We start from the raw sequence: 16,691 nt of genomic DNA on the forward strand, positions 1-16,691 counted from the left end.
TACAGCCCAAAAGACAGCCTAAGCACTGCAACATCTGAGTATGATGGTGCTGACAATGTGAAAAATGGAAAAGCTACTTGTCCTGTTCCAGGCAATTTAATGGTGAATTGCAATGGCTCCAAGTACTTACTGGCTGCCTGTTAAGAAGGAAAAAAAGACCTTTTGACCCTATCTTGCAAGATAATCAATGGAATAGGGCCTCAAACTGGCCTCTCTTGATTGCCCTGGTGACATCACAAAACTCACTGGCACAGCAAAGACACACTTCTAGATTTTGCCACTTTTCTTGTTTCAGAAGTGTCCTGAGGATAAGTCAGATTACTGGCAATGTACTTCTTTTAGACACTAAAAGCAGCAATAACAGCCATCTAAGTATGGGAATCTGCTGTAGCAGCCAATGCAACATCTGAAACCCAGTAGGGAAATGAAAGCCAGGGACACATCCCATCATATGGATAGGTCTTTGCTGGAGCTTAAAGATGTGTCCTGGTTCAACTAGGATAGGTTAAGTTTTCCCAGCAGAGAGAGAGGGGGAAGGGATCTCCAGCTGGGTTATTCATATCATGTTGACATCAGGTCCAGGGGCGGGAAATTTTGATTTTACTTTCTCTTTGGCTTTTTGGTGGCGGGACCCACACGTCGGCTTTGTTCCGTGACAATTTTGAAGTATTTCTCTGTATATCATTTGTCTTGTTCAGTGTTATTGCTGGGTTTTGTTGTTATCATTGCTACTGTTGTTGTTCAGATTGTTTATCACACTGTTGTATTAAATTTCTTCTTATTTTACCCCGTGGTTTGTGCCTCACTGCCAGCCCGACTGGCTGTGGGTGGGGGAGGGGCAACAGCAACGTGCTCTCTGGTCCCAGCAGGGCTTAAACCATTACAAGATGACAGAGAACAAGATTTTCAAGATGTTAAGAAGGATCTTAAGAAATCATTATCAAAGATATTCTCAGTGAAGGAACCTATCAGCTGACAGAGGGGCACATCCAACTTTCATGGCTGTAGAGAAAGTACATGAATGGGGTGAGGCTTAATTGCAAACCTAAACCTTATGACAAAAAATTTGCAGCTGTATTTGCGTACATACCACTATATGAAATGTCAATACAATGACATCCAAGAAGAACTACAGGCCACCTGTCATGTGTATTGCTTTTCTGGCATTCCCTCCCAAAAAAAAAGCTACAGATAGGAAGAATTCATAGATAAATTTTAGTCCCTGACTGCATTATTTCTAGCAAGGCCTTCAGATGCAAAGCCAAAGGAAAGGGAGCAAAGGGAGAGAAACAGTACAAGAAATTACATTGACTGGCTTTGAGCAGGTGTCCAAGTGCTGCATTTTATTCAAGATTCTCCTTTACCATACTGAAAAAAATTTAAACAGTGACATAGGTCTTTTAGTCCACTGAAACACACTGAACAAGTGCAAAGACACTGCTGACCTTTCAGAGTCACCTAGTTTTATAATTTTTCAGATTGACTGTCTTGCAAACAAAAATAAGAGTTTCTTGAAACAAATTAAGACAGATGAAATAGTCAATGTCTATCAACAACAAATATGCACTCTGTGGTAATGAAAATATGTAAGACTCCCTTTAGCAGCTAGCAATGCTGTCCAGGGAAAACAGGACTACCAACTATTACGAAGAAATGTATTACTAAAAGGCAGGTATTTCTAGCATCTTATTCTCCTTATTGCCTTTGCTTGTATGTATATAGCCAGTTTCACATGAATTTTTAGAAAAAATAAGACTGACAAAACCAAGATTATCACCCATCAATAATTCAGTGAACAGATGTGATAAGTGTTCCACAGAGTAAAACAAGAAACATCCTTTAAAAAAATCTAAAATGGTCACAAAACCAAAGTCATTAAGATGATTAAGAAGGGAAGATGTAAGACAGGATTACAATAATAAACTAATGGGATTTTGCTAGCATAGGGATTTGTATAAATTTATCTAAAAATACTATATTTAGAAGTTTTCTAAGCACTATTTAACAACAGAGTTAGTGTTTTAGCACCATTTAAGATCTTTAACAGCTACTTCTAAAGTGCAGGTATCTCCTCCTAGTTCTTAACAGCTATATAAGGTGAATGTTGCTCCCCTCTATACTTAACATTTTATGGATTAGATATTTTTCAACAGTGGCTCTGTAACAACAAACTGTCAGTTTGCAGGCAGCTGATTGCTTATTCCTGGGATAAGGTTTCCCCTCCATCCTTCTTGCTACTAATGTATTTTAGCAATTCTTTAATATGTCTTAAGTCAATTTTGATTAACCAATTCCTGCAGTTCAGTACATTATACAATAACAAATAAGTGAGGTCCTTGATGAGTTACACTGCCCAATACAGCCCTTACTACAAAAACATTTCAGAACATTCAGCAAAACAAATGTTTCTTTGAAGACACAACTTACATGAATAAACAAAACAGCAAATCACTGGCACATCAGTGAGATTAGTATAAAACATATCAGTGTAGAAGTAGCCTCAGGCTGGATATATAGCTCAATAAAGGAGCAACTTCAAAAGCTGGATCAGGAAAATTGCAACTAAATGCAACTAAAAAAGCCCAAACCAAAACAGCAACAAAAAACTCCCAACAAAAACCCAACACTGCCCCCTATTACAATACATGGTATGGTCACAAGAAGTTTCCAGCCGGACATCTCTTCACTCAAGAGGAAAATCAGGAAAGAGTCTAAAAACCATGCCCAGACAAGTATTTCAGTTATAACAAGGTTAAGAAATATTCTAAGTGTTGGCGATGAGAAGTAATACAATTTGGTCATATCCTGGATGTGAGCAATAATGGAAAGTGAGAAAGTACACAACAACTGATAGAACAGAAGCAACCGAAAAGGTCAGAGGTTTAGTCTGAGTTTCAGATGATTAACAAAGATGCCTGTACAACTCAGACTGGGCATAGAAGATAGGTCTGGAACAGAGCTTGAAAGTTTGAGACATTATTAAACATTTACAAGGGGAGATATGAGGGTAATAGAATTACTTCATCTGAAATTCAAAATATGACATTATATAAAAAAAGCACAGTTTTGAGACTTGGTTGGCTAACTACATACCTTTGATCTTACTTTAGAAGTTGATTTTACACAGACAAATTTTTAAGAAAGCCATAAGTTTCAAATACACTACCTGAAAAATTATGCCAAATAGAGAGGTAAAGAACAAGTTTTGTACAGTAAAACTGTTTGGAATTTTTAAAGTTTGCCCAGAATCACCTTAAAAGGTAACCATACTGACAAAAGGCTCTATTTTCAGAGACAAAATCATCTACGTGGAGCAAAAGACACTCAACTAACACAGGAAAAAAAAAAATCTAATTACTACTCCAGAAATCCAGTATGGTGAGCCTTTAAACTGTAAAGATAATTCTGTCTTTATGTAAAGGACAGCCAGCATTATGGGGAAAAAAAACAACCCACTTAGTTCCTGTTTCATCAATAATTGCTACTTAAAACAAAAACACAAAAAGCTATTTCTTCAGTACTGTTTTGTTTTTTCTGTATATCCTGAAGATAAGGAACTCCTTACAGCAGATACTTTTACGTGTTCAAGTAATCATCTGGGATCAGTAATAAAAGTGATGTGCCAGAACACTTAATTCCCCAGACTTTTTAAATGTGTACATGTAATAACACTGGAAAAAAAAAAACTCACATGATTGAATCTTCTGGTGAAAGCAACAGCATTCGGTGCAGAACTGTATTTCTCTTTTTTATTCCAGCCACAGCTTGCCAGCTCCTGGGAAACCAAGGATGAAAATTCGTTTTTTTAAGTTAGTGCATAACACATGTTCAAAGCCAAGAGCATATAAAGAGACATATCTTAGAAGTTTCAAAATAACTTAACAGAGCAATAACACACTGAAGTAATAAATAGTTACACTTTTTCTGATTTCTGCTGTAAATTGAGATTCCACAAGTGTAATTCCTGAATTGTTTTGAATTACTAGATCTTTACAATTAATCTTTTATTGATTAGGGGCGCTTTTTTAAAAAATTCAGCTCTTATTAGAAACCAGTAAAATAATTCATGATTCATTCTGTCACCACAGAAAATCCTGCTTTATATGTGATTCTGAGCTAGGGAGAGCAGCATATTCTTCTGTTTTTAATTGCTTTCTAAAGATAAAGTCCAAAGAGAAGATACACCCTGTTAACTCAACCTTGACATGTTTCATTATTTTAACTTGGCACATTTCATTAAAGAAATACTAAAATTGTGATCTTCTGCAGCAACAATAAAAGAAACACTATTTCCAGTTTTCCCTTTCAAAGGAACCAATTTTGTTTTAAGTTGATCAACACTCAGCACTTAAGCAAATAGTTTTGTGGAGTAAAAGAGAACAAGGGAACTTGCTTAAAAAATAAAATATAATCAAGTAGTTCCTGTACTTAAGTCACCCTAAAAACTGTAGGCCTCAAGACCTAACAAATTACTTGTAAAGCCTGAAAAAGCATTACTTTAACTACAAAGTTACAGTGCCTCTCACTTCGCTGCAAAACTTAGCCACTGGGCAACTACATCAACTTCCTTGGTATTTACTAACACTTAATTTCAATAGTTTAATTAAAATAATGAAAAACTAAATGTACTAATGAGCTCTTCTATTCATATACAATAGCCTACAGAACAGATGTAAATATTTACAGCATACAGCACACAACCTATTCCACAGTGCTACCAAGAAAAATAATACAGAGAGAACTTAATTATTAAAGTGGCATAATAGCAAAGTACAGCCTTTTGTTTTTATTTATTCATGCTCTCTTCTCACACCATCCACTCTGAAGCACTCTGTTTTATCACCATATTGAAAACTACTTACAGAAACCAGTATCACACTATATGTCCAGCTACCATATAACACAGGTAAGATGGTAACCAATAATTGTGCCATTTAAGACAGTCATAGTTTTAAAAGATTTTTGTATCTGGATATTCTAAGCTCTAGAGTTTTTGGGGGGGGGGTGGTGTTTTGGTTTTTCTTTTAAAGAGGAACTTCCTAACATCTTTTCAACCAACATCCCAAAATTACTCAAGAATCTCATGCCACTTAAGAGAGGCCTTGAATTCTTCCACTTGAAGTTTGTGACGTGCTGGTATTTGTTATAAAAGACTCCAAGACGCTCCTGTCCACAGGCACTGGGAAGAATGTGGAGTCTCCAGCTTTATATTTAGGGCCATTCCTTCAAATTTTGCTAGAAGTTCTGCTACCAAAACCTATCCTGGAAAATGCCAACATGCTAAGTATAGGAATGCACGCGCCCATCTCCTTGAATCTGCACTTCAGTGACTATGCACAAGACAACCACATAGCCCTGAGCTGCTCCCGTCACAAAGGAGAGCAGGCCACTGGAGAAGGAAGCCATCCAAGAGGCTCTTGCATTCTCCACCCCTCAGCAACTCTCAGCGCTGCAGACTCCATTGGAGTAACAATCACAGCTCTGCACTTGGGAGAATGCAAGGTGATTCATCTTTACTGGCATCTGATAATTGCACTTCCTTAACAAAAAAAAAAAAACCAAAAATTAGTTGCTATCTCAGATTTAGAGAAAGCATGGTAATTTCTTAATAATTCAGGACACGTCCTTGGACTATTTCAGTTCTCATCACCAGGTTAAAAAAAAACAGTGATGATTACAAGCAGAAGTTACCCATTGTCCTGGCACTTACATCTAAGGGCTAACATGGTACAGACATCAGAAGCAGACCTGGCTTAGCTGGCACCAAGCAACCGAAATGGTAGTTTTTAAGTAGAAAAACATTACAAAGAATCTTTAGATAGTACATAAGTAGCAGTATTAATGTTAAGGTCAATTTATAGTCAAATACTAGAAATTAGTGGGCTAATATCAGATGCAAGATCTGACTCTCAGACCATGAACCATATTTACATACATATCTCATCTTTATTTTTTGAAAGAAGACGTTTCCCCGTTTTGACAAAAGACTTAAACAAGTCTCTGCTCCAGAAAAATCTTGTTGAGATTTTCCCTAACTGAATGGAAAGGGAAGGCAATGACTGGTAGAGAACAAATGTTTTGGTAAGATGAAGTCAGTAACAATAAGGCAACAGAAGCAGCTCCTGGAACATATTTCTAGCAGATTCTCCTGACTAAGACTGTTTCTGTATTCCTGGGCCTGAAGCTGGCTATAAGTTTGTACATTATCATCCTCACCTTGGAATAAAATTGGTTTTCATGCAGTCTTACAAAAAGGTAGAGGCTTCATTGTACATTATTGACCACATAAAATACTGTTTAAAACTCTGAAATTCTAGTTCAGTCAAGAATACAGAATAACCCACCAAGGCTGACAAACTAGAAGTTTTCCAAGTAAAAAAAAAAAAAACAAAAAAAACCCCAAAAGACAAAATTATTCTTCAACATTACTGCAGTTTTTAGCATTTTTCCCCACCATTAAAGCTAAACAGGTGAAATGTATAAATGCAGTGTTCTGTCATCATGCACTCAAAGGGTAGTTCAAGATCATAACTTCTTCCTCAAACCCTCTGACTCCTAAACAGTGTTACATGTGTTACCGGTCTACATGAACACTTCAAAGGCACAGCAGCTCCCAGCCCCACCTGCATGGAACACTTGCTTCAACCACTCTTCTACTAACTCTCCTTTCTCTTCCCCCTCCAAAACCTTTGAACTCTGTAGTAAGATCACAAGCTGAAATAGTCATTTATGGAGTGTACAGTAGGACACAGAGGCACAGGGTTGAAGAATACAATGAGATGGGAGAGTTACAGGCAGATTTAGATGCCTAGATTTGAGGGAGAAAAAAGATGACTACAGGAGGTAAAGCAGAAGTTGTCACCTGGAGACAAGAGTAGAAAACTACGTCGTAACAGATTTAGGGTTAAAATAACCTGAAAATACATGGGTGCAGTAGAAAGAAGATAGGTATGGGACTGAGATAGTTCCAGAGTATATGGGGTCCCAACTAAACCAGCAGGGCCAAAGGCACATCCTCTCCTATATATACTTGAAGCTCAGCACAGAAGCAGAAGTAACAGACAAAGCAGTCCTGATAACTGCTAGTGGCAAGAAATTTAAGAAGCTCTATATCCATGTTCTTCAGTGAAAGTGTGTCACACTGGATCCTGTTCCTGAATGGAAAGGTAAACATCAAAATTCTTTAACATAGGTGCCAAGGCAGAGTTACACAGGCCCTCAGGACCTGTGCCACCAGTTCAGATCCTCCAACAGCTTAAGCCAACATCTACACTGCTGTTCAGGGACAGGCACAGACTTTTGAGAGTTCAGAAAGCCTTTTCCCCCTCCCTTGAGTGTAAGAAATATAAAGAAGGTGGACATAATAAATGCATATGTATATTTTATTACTTGAACCTTTTCTTCTACCTCCTGCACACAGTTTCTCCAGCTCACTTCTAAGACCTCTCTCCCCTTTACAGCCAGCTTTTTTTTCTCTTGACTATAAGCTAAAAGTGTTTTCCCTTTGCTGCCTGTCCACAGTTTCTCAGCGTTATTACCTGATCAGACTGCTTCAGGGGAAACTGTTGTTCACAACCCTCCTCCCCCTTGCTACAACTTGCTTGCCTAAAATCACTGCTCTTGACTCTGCTCATCCCACCACCCTAAGATGCCATCAACAGAAGGGAAGCCCCCAACATTTTTGCCTTCACTGCATCTGGTCTGGCAGAAGTATGATACAGTCCTAACGAGCACGGACTCCACACACACTACTGCAGTAAGGCACATTAATTTGCCAAATTGGAATTCAGAAAGCATTCTTAAACTTCTATAAAAATACTGAATTCTTTGCTAATTAAAGACTGTGCTGCCTATTCCTTTACTCTAATTGAGGCATGTTTCTTTGATCTTCCTCTAGAATTGCACTTTTCCCACCACAAGTTTAAAACCTGAAGTACTTACAAGGATTATTTCCTTAGTCTACCAGTCAACACAAGCACGGGAGCTACATCACTACAACTATCAATTTCTTATTTTGTGCAATTTATTTAAAATGAGGTGCACTGAAAGATTTAGGATCAAGAATACAAAAGTTAAACTTTCTTCATAACTCATTTTGGTTTTCATTCCTTTTTGAATCTACAGAATTGTATTTTCATTAACAAAGTTCTACAAGAACACTTAAATTACAAAATAGTCCAAGAACACTTAAGTTATGCCTGTACTACATGGCAGAAGGAGAGACTGTGCTTATTAAAATCTTTATATAGAGGTCAAAGCGGAAGTTTCAAAAACAGGAGGAGAGAAAAAGCAAGGATTAATAGTGGAACCATTATACAGCTTCAGAACAGGTACAAATGAATATTTAATAATTTTTTTTTTCCCCACTGTCTAGCCTGATGAAGCAGAAGGGATAAAGAAGTTAAAGGTAATAACACAGCAAAGATTTATTTTCAGTGTATGTATCAGCAAATGATTTTAGAGAATATATTAAAATATATAAAACAAGTAACCAGATTTTTCAATAGAAGTGAGCTAACATGTTCTGCAAGGGGACATCTGGCAGTCAGTTAACTTAGCTACCTGCAACACAACTGAGCAACTCTACAACTACTTTTTTGCTTTATAGTCACTGCTTTCTAGAAAGCCACAACCACTACAAGAAAAAGAAAACAAAAACATCACACTGTGTCATTCATGAGGAATAGATGAAAACCATATGATTTGACTTGGGGAACTCCACCTTTTTTTGTTTCCCAAAAATCAAAATGCAAATTGGCTGCTTCCTTACAGACAGAAGTTTATGTAGTAGAGGTGTGTTCTTTATTACATTCATTTCTTATACTGCACCCCCAAAGATTATTTAACAAAGAAACAGTAATTCCTTCTACTTTCTTTTCTCAGAAATAACATGCAAGCATTTTCAACGAAGAAAGGTGGTTTCCAGTATCATTTGGAGTGATACAGTCTGCTCAAAGCTCAGGCAGAGAAGCATGTCACTATATACTGTCTAAGCCATCATAGCTGTTCAAGTCCACACCTCTGGCTCACCATACATGTAAGGTGATCCACTGTACCTTAACCCTGAGTTGTGTGGGCTACACTAAACTCCCTGTCTGATTTTTCCTGAGCACAAAACAGGAAGTTGTAGAGGGTGATATGTAGGCACCCTACCACAGGTGTGAACTCATGGCAACTGCAGCAAATTTGAATATAGGCAGAAACAATTATATTTATTTGCTACAAATAGAGGGAAAAGGCTGCAAAAAATATGTTCTATTCTTGTGCTGTATGTTCATTGATTATGATGCTAAAGGATGCTATATATTGCCGTAAAAAGTGTTACTCAGCTCTAGTTTAAGATAAACGATGAAATTCTGATGCTGCTTTTTTAAAAAAACAAACCTACAATACTTTAAGACAATGAAGATGCAACACAGTTAACTTAAGACAGTCAAGAAAAGTTATTTCAGGAATACATTTCATGCTTCCTAAAGATGATGGCAATTCATCTCCAGTTCTCTGAAAAATTAAGCATCCTGGAATAAATCTTTCAGAACCCATATTTGCAAAAACAGATGAAAACACATTAAATGCTAAAAACATTCATATTTTGTTCTACAAAGTTTGGAAAGCAGACTGAAATTCACAGCCTGTATAATGAAGATTTGTTGGTAAATTACAACTATCTATAATAAACACCCCGTTTTTAAAGTTCTCTGCAGTGGGAAAGTTATTCATCATCTTTCACAATGCATGTGGACGAGAGCTGTGAAATTTGATTCTAAACAGAGTACTTACTAGCACTGATATAAAAAACCCCAAACTCTATCAACACCTCTTAGTCACACACGAAAGCCTCCATTAGAAGCCCTTTTATAAAGGTGAAATGAGGTCAACACTGCTTTGTTTTCTAATTACAAATTCAACGATGTTTTGATTGCACACATCAAGGTATGTGTAAAGATTTACAAGTTCAATAAGATATAGATATGGTAGATACTGCAAAGAAACTCAGAAATCTACGCGACTTCATTAATCTGCTGTCAAGACACCTTTAGGCAAGCTAAATGTTCCATGTCTGTCTTTCCCTTCCGCAAAACAGGAGGAAAGCATTTTAATTGGATCTAGCTTCTTCTGACCTGTTAATCTGTGTGCCCCTTTTCCATTAGGGATCAACACAATTTAGAGGCATATCAGATGCAAAACCACAGACCTCTGTCTACCTGTGAAGGAGCACTAATGGACAGATAATACCTGCACACTGTCAGTGCCTTCAACTGCTTTTGTGCAAAAACAAGTAGTGTGAAAACAGTTACCCCTCCTCATATGAAGGCATCACGTGAACTTCTCTTATGCAGTAGATAGATTTCTTAAAAGGAATTACTTCCCAGATATATTCACCTAGACTCTCAGTTTTTCTTTTAGGTAAGTTTCATTACTCTGCTTTTCCTCTTCCTGGTTTACAATAATGAGTTAGACCAGCCAACAAAGTTAAATGCGCTTTCTTGACATTTCTTCTCATCTCCCAGAGACCTTCTGTAGGTCTGTTCACACAACATAGTCTGCGATAGGGGAGGTAGCATTAATAGAGCAACAAGTTGTGAGATATGGAGTATTAAATCACTGCCACTGTATCAAACTTGCTTGCTTGCTTCCTTGTGGTTGTTACACAGCTGACTTGCTCAATCCCTGTAGTGCTAGAAGCAGATGCAAAGAATAAACTACCATCAAGCTCAAGCAGTAAAATTTCTTTATAAGCAGATCATTAGGAAAAGTCCTAACTAGTTAAACTGGTGTTCTGAGTTTTTGATATCCACTCCTTTGAAGCTCAGTGTAACTAGAGGTGAGGCAACTGTGTAAAAGCACCCAGAGCTTATTCAACACTCGGGGGCAAGGGGAACCCTACATAGCACTAAGGCTTGGTATTAGAAAAGAAGTACACAAACACATATACGAGGAAAACATTTAAAAGAATCAGAAGAATAAAATACTTTAAAGTTCTATAAAAGAGCTTAAAAAAAAATATATCCTTTTAGATTAGGCTAAACATTCTGCCAATCAAAAAGACTGACCAGAAAAAAAAAAAAGCCAGAAAGGTCAAATGGGAGGCTCTTTGAAGAGTTGTGGGGTTTTTTGTTGTTTTGTTTTGGTTTGTTTTTTTTAAAAAAAACAATTAAAACAACCACCAATCAGCAAAAAAAACAACCACAAAACCCCACAGAAATCCATGTGGGTTGGGAAATAGCTTGCTGAAATCATGAAAGCTAAATCATGACAATGTTTTCAAGTACAGATCAAAAGGAAGACTTTAAAAAAAAAAAATCTGTGGGTACATAAATGATGAAATCAGTCAAAACAAGAGATTCTGCACGTTTTGCCACTTGAAGCAAAATATTCTTCACCAGGCCACAAGAGTAACATGACAAGAGCCTGCTACCAATAGAATGGCTTATGACAATCTAAAGGTGACTGATGAGCTGAAAAATACTTCCACACTACTAATAAACTACACAGTTAACTGAAAAATAAACCTCCAAGAGTGCAGAGCAATGCTCACAGGAAAACACTAATCAGAGAAATAAGGATAAACAAACTCATCATTTATTATTAGTCACTGAAGATTCTGAAAACATCAGTACAAGTTAGGCTGCAATTAGAAAGGAATATGGCAATTATAAAAACAAAACAGAGAACACAAATGATCCATATATTATCCCAATATATCCACAGATCACACCCATCTTGTATTCAAGATGCTATTATAGCCATTTTTCTTTTTCCAAAAAAGATATGAACCAGTTTGTTGAGGAAACACAGGACAAGGGACAGGATGAGGTACAGCATGAGGTATAAAGAGCTGAAACTTAAAATGAAGATTTTTTTGACATACACTTTGCAATTCCAGAATTTATACACAGGCACAATTATTTCATTTATATTTGAAAACAAAATCAATTAATTACTTACCTCTGGTTGAATTGCTTTAAATACAGGAACATCCATTAATGTTATCTGACCCTGAAATTAAAAAAATAAATCATAAATTTAGATAAAATTAACCATGCATTCTGTTAAGTTGCTGTGCTGCTCAAGAATTGTACTTGTTTTGTTTCCTTATATTATTTGACTTAATTTTGTAGTTAGTTTCAGAGAGTCATCCTGCAAAACCAGAGAACAAAGGGCTCCAAACTTCACATTTAATAAAATTAAGAAATTATGGAAAGTTTCTCAGGAGCATAATCCTGCAGTTATGTATGCAAGTCAGAGCTTGTACTCAGAAACACTACGTAAGAAGCTATCCAAGAATACAAGGAATTAACTTCAGTTGCTCAAGGATAGTTTCTCTTCCAACTGAATGTTAGTCTAGACGTTACACAATTCCACTGAAAGATCCCTACAATGTTTCTATCAATACTTGAAACATATTTGAATAATTATGCTAAGTAATTGTTCAGCTGCACAGCAACAGTTAAAATTAAATACAGCTATCTCACTTCCAGCAAGTCAAAACCAGTAAGTACATGTCTGTTAGAAAAGGGTCAAGGGGAACTCAGAGCCAGAGACCAAATTTTTCATTTTGAAACATATTCAGAGCTTTATTTTAAGCATACAATTTAGGATTGCTGTCTGCCTATGTATCCAAAAGAAACAGACCACCTCTTTCAAGGTGTATACAGGTAGCTCAGAAACTCCAGTGCCATCTGAGTTCGGTATCACTAATACCTTTTTAACAATGAATCCAATGACCTTGTTCAGTTTCCTCAGGCATGAGCTGCGCAGCTTTATTCCCATTTCCTTGAAAATGGCGGTTCCCCCATTTAGACACTCTGCAGTACACACTGACAGGTTTGTGACTCTCACACATTGCAATTGCCACAGAATGCCAGTGCTGGAGATCAGAATGGCTTCTAAAAATCAATCGTGCAGAAAAATTTTAACTAGGATGCTCTAGTTGAAAGAACACAGGTGCAAAGAGATGCACCTGATCTAATAAGATGAGAAGCAATGTGTTTTGCCAAAGACAACCACATCTACACTTTGCAGCACTTCTTGACCAACAGATCTACTTTTAGATAGGAATTCTGGCAATCAAACATGATTATAAAAAATGATAAATATCAGTTCCAATAATCTGGTACTCTGCAGTACAACACATAGAAGTAACAAGCCCTTCATGCATTTCCTTTACAAACTTTTTTTCCTGGGCTCTGCTTTAGTCAGCTGCTCCTTCTTCCAAACAATGATGTTTTAAAGCTGTATCAGATTTTTCTAGTCTTGGGCTAAAGTGAGATTAAATCAGACCGATTTCACTGAATCCACATATTCAACTGCAAACAAGACAATACACACTCACAAGTGTGCATGCCTCAACATCTTTGTAAATCCTGTACAAACTTTTAAATAAGCAAGACATTCTTGGTTCTGTAACCAGCAAGACCAACACTTGCATGTGGGATTAGGCATATGGTTTGTACCTACCATTCATTAATAGCCATAAGCTATTTAAATGCCAGCTTAAAAATGAATCCCCAAACTGCCATTTTTAAATGTGGTTTAACAATCAACTGACCAGCTGCACCATCTGTCTCAACAGCACAAATTATACTGTATCTTAGAAGTTTAGAAGAAATCAAAGGATATCAGCCAGACATACCCCTCAAAGTTTGTTTTAATCAGCAGCAGTTAGTAAGAATGGAAATTCAGGAATTCAGTATGTCAATATATTCTTTACCTTCAATATAACTTCTCTATTCCCTAGCACCTGTAGCAGCTACAGTAATAATACATAATCAATTCTTACCAAAACCAAAAAGATGCCTTTCAAACTGAAAGCAACCTTGCCAACTGAAACTGTTATTCTTTTATTGTAAGAGGCCTACAAAAAAGTTACTTGTTCTTGAAGGAATAAAAATGATTTCTTTTCCTAAAATTAAAGGCTCTTTCAGCATGATTTTTTTAGATCATCAAGGTCAGAAATGCAGAAATCTCCACATGAAGCCTTTTTTCAAGAGAGGTAGTTTTATCTCACCACAAAAAGTACTGACAGAAACAAGTAATTCCTGGCAAGGTAAGCAGACAAATTTGTGAAAGTGCACCCAGACAACAAACTATTTCAATGGTGGTTAATAAAACTTTGCTTTTGGAGGATTTTGCACTCATGCACAGACAATGCTCATGATTTTTTTGTGCTATTTCCCACCTTTTCCTCACCTGAGCAGGTTATCTGGGAAAGGACTAGGACCCTTGAACAGTTGCAGGAGTACCACCTTGCCAAACCACAACATGCTCGACGGTAGTTTGCTATAAGTGAAGGGTACAGCTGGACCTTTACATTACACGTATAAGAGCTTTAGAAACTTCTAAACAGGTCACAGACGTCATTCTGCGTTATGTTACATCACACCAGGGTAAGCAATATGGCTTCATCTTGACATTTTAATAGTATGCCCTCTTATTTGAGATATATGCATGTAAGGCTCCTTTGAAGAAACAAATAGGCAAGGCATGTTTTTACTAGGATAAAGACAGACATCTGACAAGTAGGGAGAACAAGGTTTTTCTCCAAAAGCATGATATTTAAGAAGGAGCAAGGGAAAATCTGGCTAGCTAGTTTCTAGAGTTAAAATGGACTTGAAGATAATAATCAAGATGTGTTCAGAGAAAACTTATTCTAAAAGGAATTGAGGCATGAGTTTATATAATTTCTATATCTTAAAAGTTTAAGATGATAAATTGAAAATGCCTAAGAAAAGGGCTTGCCTATGAGGTTAGCACTTACCTAAATACTGCACAGAAAGTCCCTACCACTACGTAGGGCAAACTTGCCTGGTATATGGGGTTATTTCTAAACTTCCTATTCACTAGGAAAGAGCAAACCTATCCCAGTTCTGTAAATCATCTAACCATGTATCCATGGCTATGGAGGCACAAGCACTAAGGATTTCCACTTTCTCACCTGCAGAAAACACTCAAGAGACATCTCTCACCTCATCCAATCCTGACCATATAGCAGCCACACATTACAGCAAGAGATAACCCTTCCTTTTGATTTCCAGGGTGAAGAAACCAGTCCTGAAACACCAGCCACAGAACTCAATCTGTAGACTCATATTTATCTGCTAAAGTATACCAAGCTTTCTCAGAAATGTATTATTTAGGTAAATATGTGGCTGATTGAATGTATTGCTATGCTTCCCAATGAAGGAAATGAATTAGAAAATTGGTTGGGGTACACAAAGTGAAACCAAAAGAATGGACACTTCAATGAAATCTGAATATAGGGTATATTAAAACACCCTTACAAAAGACCCGGGCATTTAAATGGTTAACATTTCACTACAAACCCTCCTCACTAAAAAAAAAATTACATTAACAGTACAATAAAAATGAGCCAGGAAACTGATTCATTGTTCACATAGAAGAGAAAATGCTTCAAAATAAACGGTGTCTTTCTTCCCAGCACTCTAGAATCTGTCCTCTTAAATCAACCTGAACTGCCTTAACTAAATCAGACTATTACTTGCTTCACTAGTGAGTCTTAAATTATTACTTTAAGACAGAATCAATACCCAATACTTACAAAACAAAGACTGTTATAACTTTGCACCAGAATTCACATATCAAAATAATTGGGGATACTAAGTGGGTATATTAACATTGGAAAAATACACAGATACCAAAATTGAAGATTAAGGTTCCTTACTAAAATAATTTGAAATTGCTATTAAGTACAACATTTAAAAAGCAAGTCTGAGAACTAAAAAACCCAAATGTTTTAACAGAGAAACTTTCCTTCTAGTATCGCATCGATATTAGGCTGATTTTTTTGTGTTTGATTTAGACATCTTGCTGCTTTCACCAAAAGCAGTATCAATCTTCAGTGACACTGTATCACATTACCATTTGTTCTTATTGAGGTTCCCTTCTTAAAAGAGATTGCAATTTCCATTAAGAGTTCCAAGCACTTAAAAAATTGTTCACAATTCAAAGAGGCACGCAACAGACAGCTGAATACCCAAACTGACAGACAAGAAGCCATTTCAGCCATGTCATGCAGATATGACAGTTTACCTCACATCAGAGCTTAAATATACCTTTGAAAAAACAGTTTTTTAAACATTAACTTATTCATATTTGTAAGTCTAACAGTTAACTGAATTTTTGCCTTTTTAAAAGTGCTTTCTCACCGCCAAGTCAGAAACAAAGCAAACTGAAAGGCTGGCATTCTAATTAATACTTTAAATGACAAAGTTTGGAAAATAATTTATGCTGTTTATGTTAGATGCCATTGCTCAATCTACCAACAATAACCACCACCATCTTCTACCATGACCAAATTAAGGGGAACTTAAACCCAAATAAAGCCACTACTTGCTTTCTGCAGTGAAAGAGATGCAATGCAGTAATTTCTCTCATTCCAGCTCCTTAATCCAGCCAATACGAATACCTGGATAGCTCCCTCTCCTAAATGTGGTTTAACATTTTAATATTCAAACCAAAAATCACAAGTGTTCTCATCAATTTGTTACATGAAGCAAGCCAACCATATCCTCTCTGGTTTAGCTGTCCAGCTGCATGGATTAAAAAAATAAAAATAACATTACATGGGCAACATAAAATGGTGACCTTATTCTTATTTATTTAAATCAACATTCTGATTACACAAAGATAAACTTGATATTTTCTGCCTTTCCAGAAGTGCTATGTCT

General features: G+C 36.6%; 1 protein-coding gene across 8 annotated transcripts in view; it reads right to left on the reverse strand.

The window, feature by feature from the left end:
- The window catches only part of RALGPS2 (Ral GEF with PH domain and SH3 binding motif 2), a 124,692-nt gene that overhangs the window by 72,724 nt on the left and 35,277 nt on the right, over positions 1–16,691 (reverse strand). For all 8 annotated transcript variants that reach the window (XM_026853466.1, XM_026853469.1, XM_026853467.1 and 5 more), the window contains 2 exons: positions 11,950–12,000; positions 3,692–3,775 (listed from right to left, as the gene is read on the reverse strand). In XM_026853466.1, coding sequence (XP_026709267.1) covers positions 3,692–3,775; positions 11,950–12,000 — 135 coding nt within the window. The remainder of the gene's footprint in view (positions 1–3,691; positions 3,776–11,949; positions 12,001–16,691) is intronic.

This window comes from Athene cunicularia (assembly GCF_003259725.1).
Source record: "Athene cunicularia isolate RWA chromosome 8 unlocalized genomic scaffold, athCun1 chr8_part1, whole genome shotgun sequence".
NCBI classification, from domain to species: Eukaryota; Metazoa; Chordata; class Aves; order Strigiformes; family Strigidae; genus Athene; species Athene cunicularia.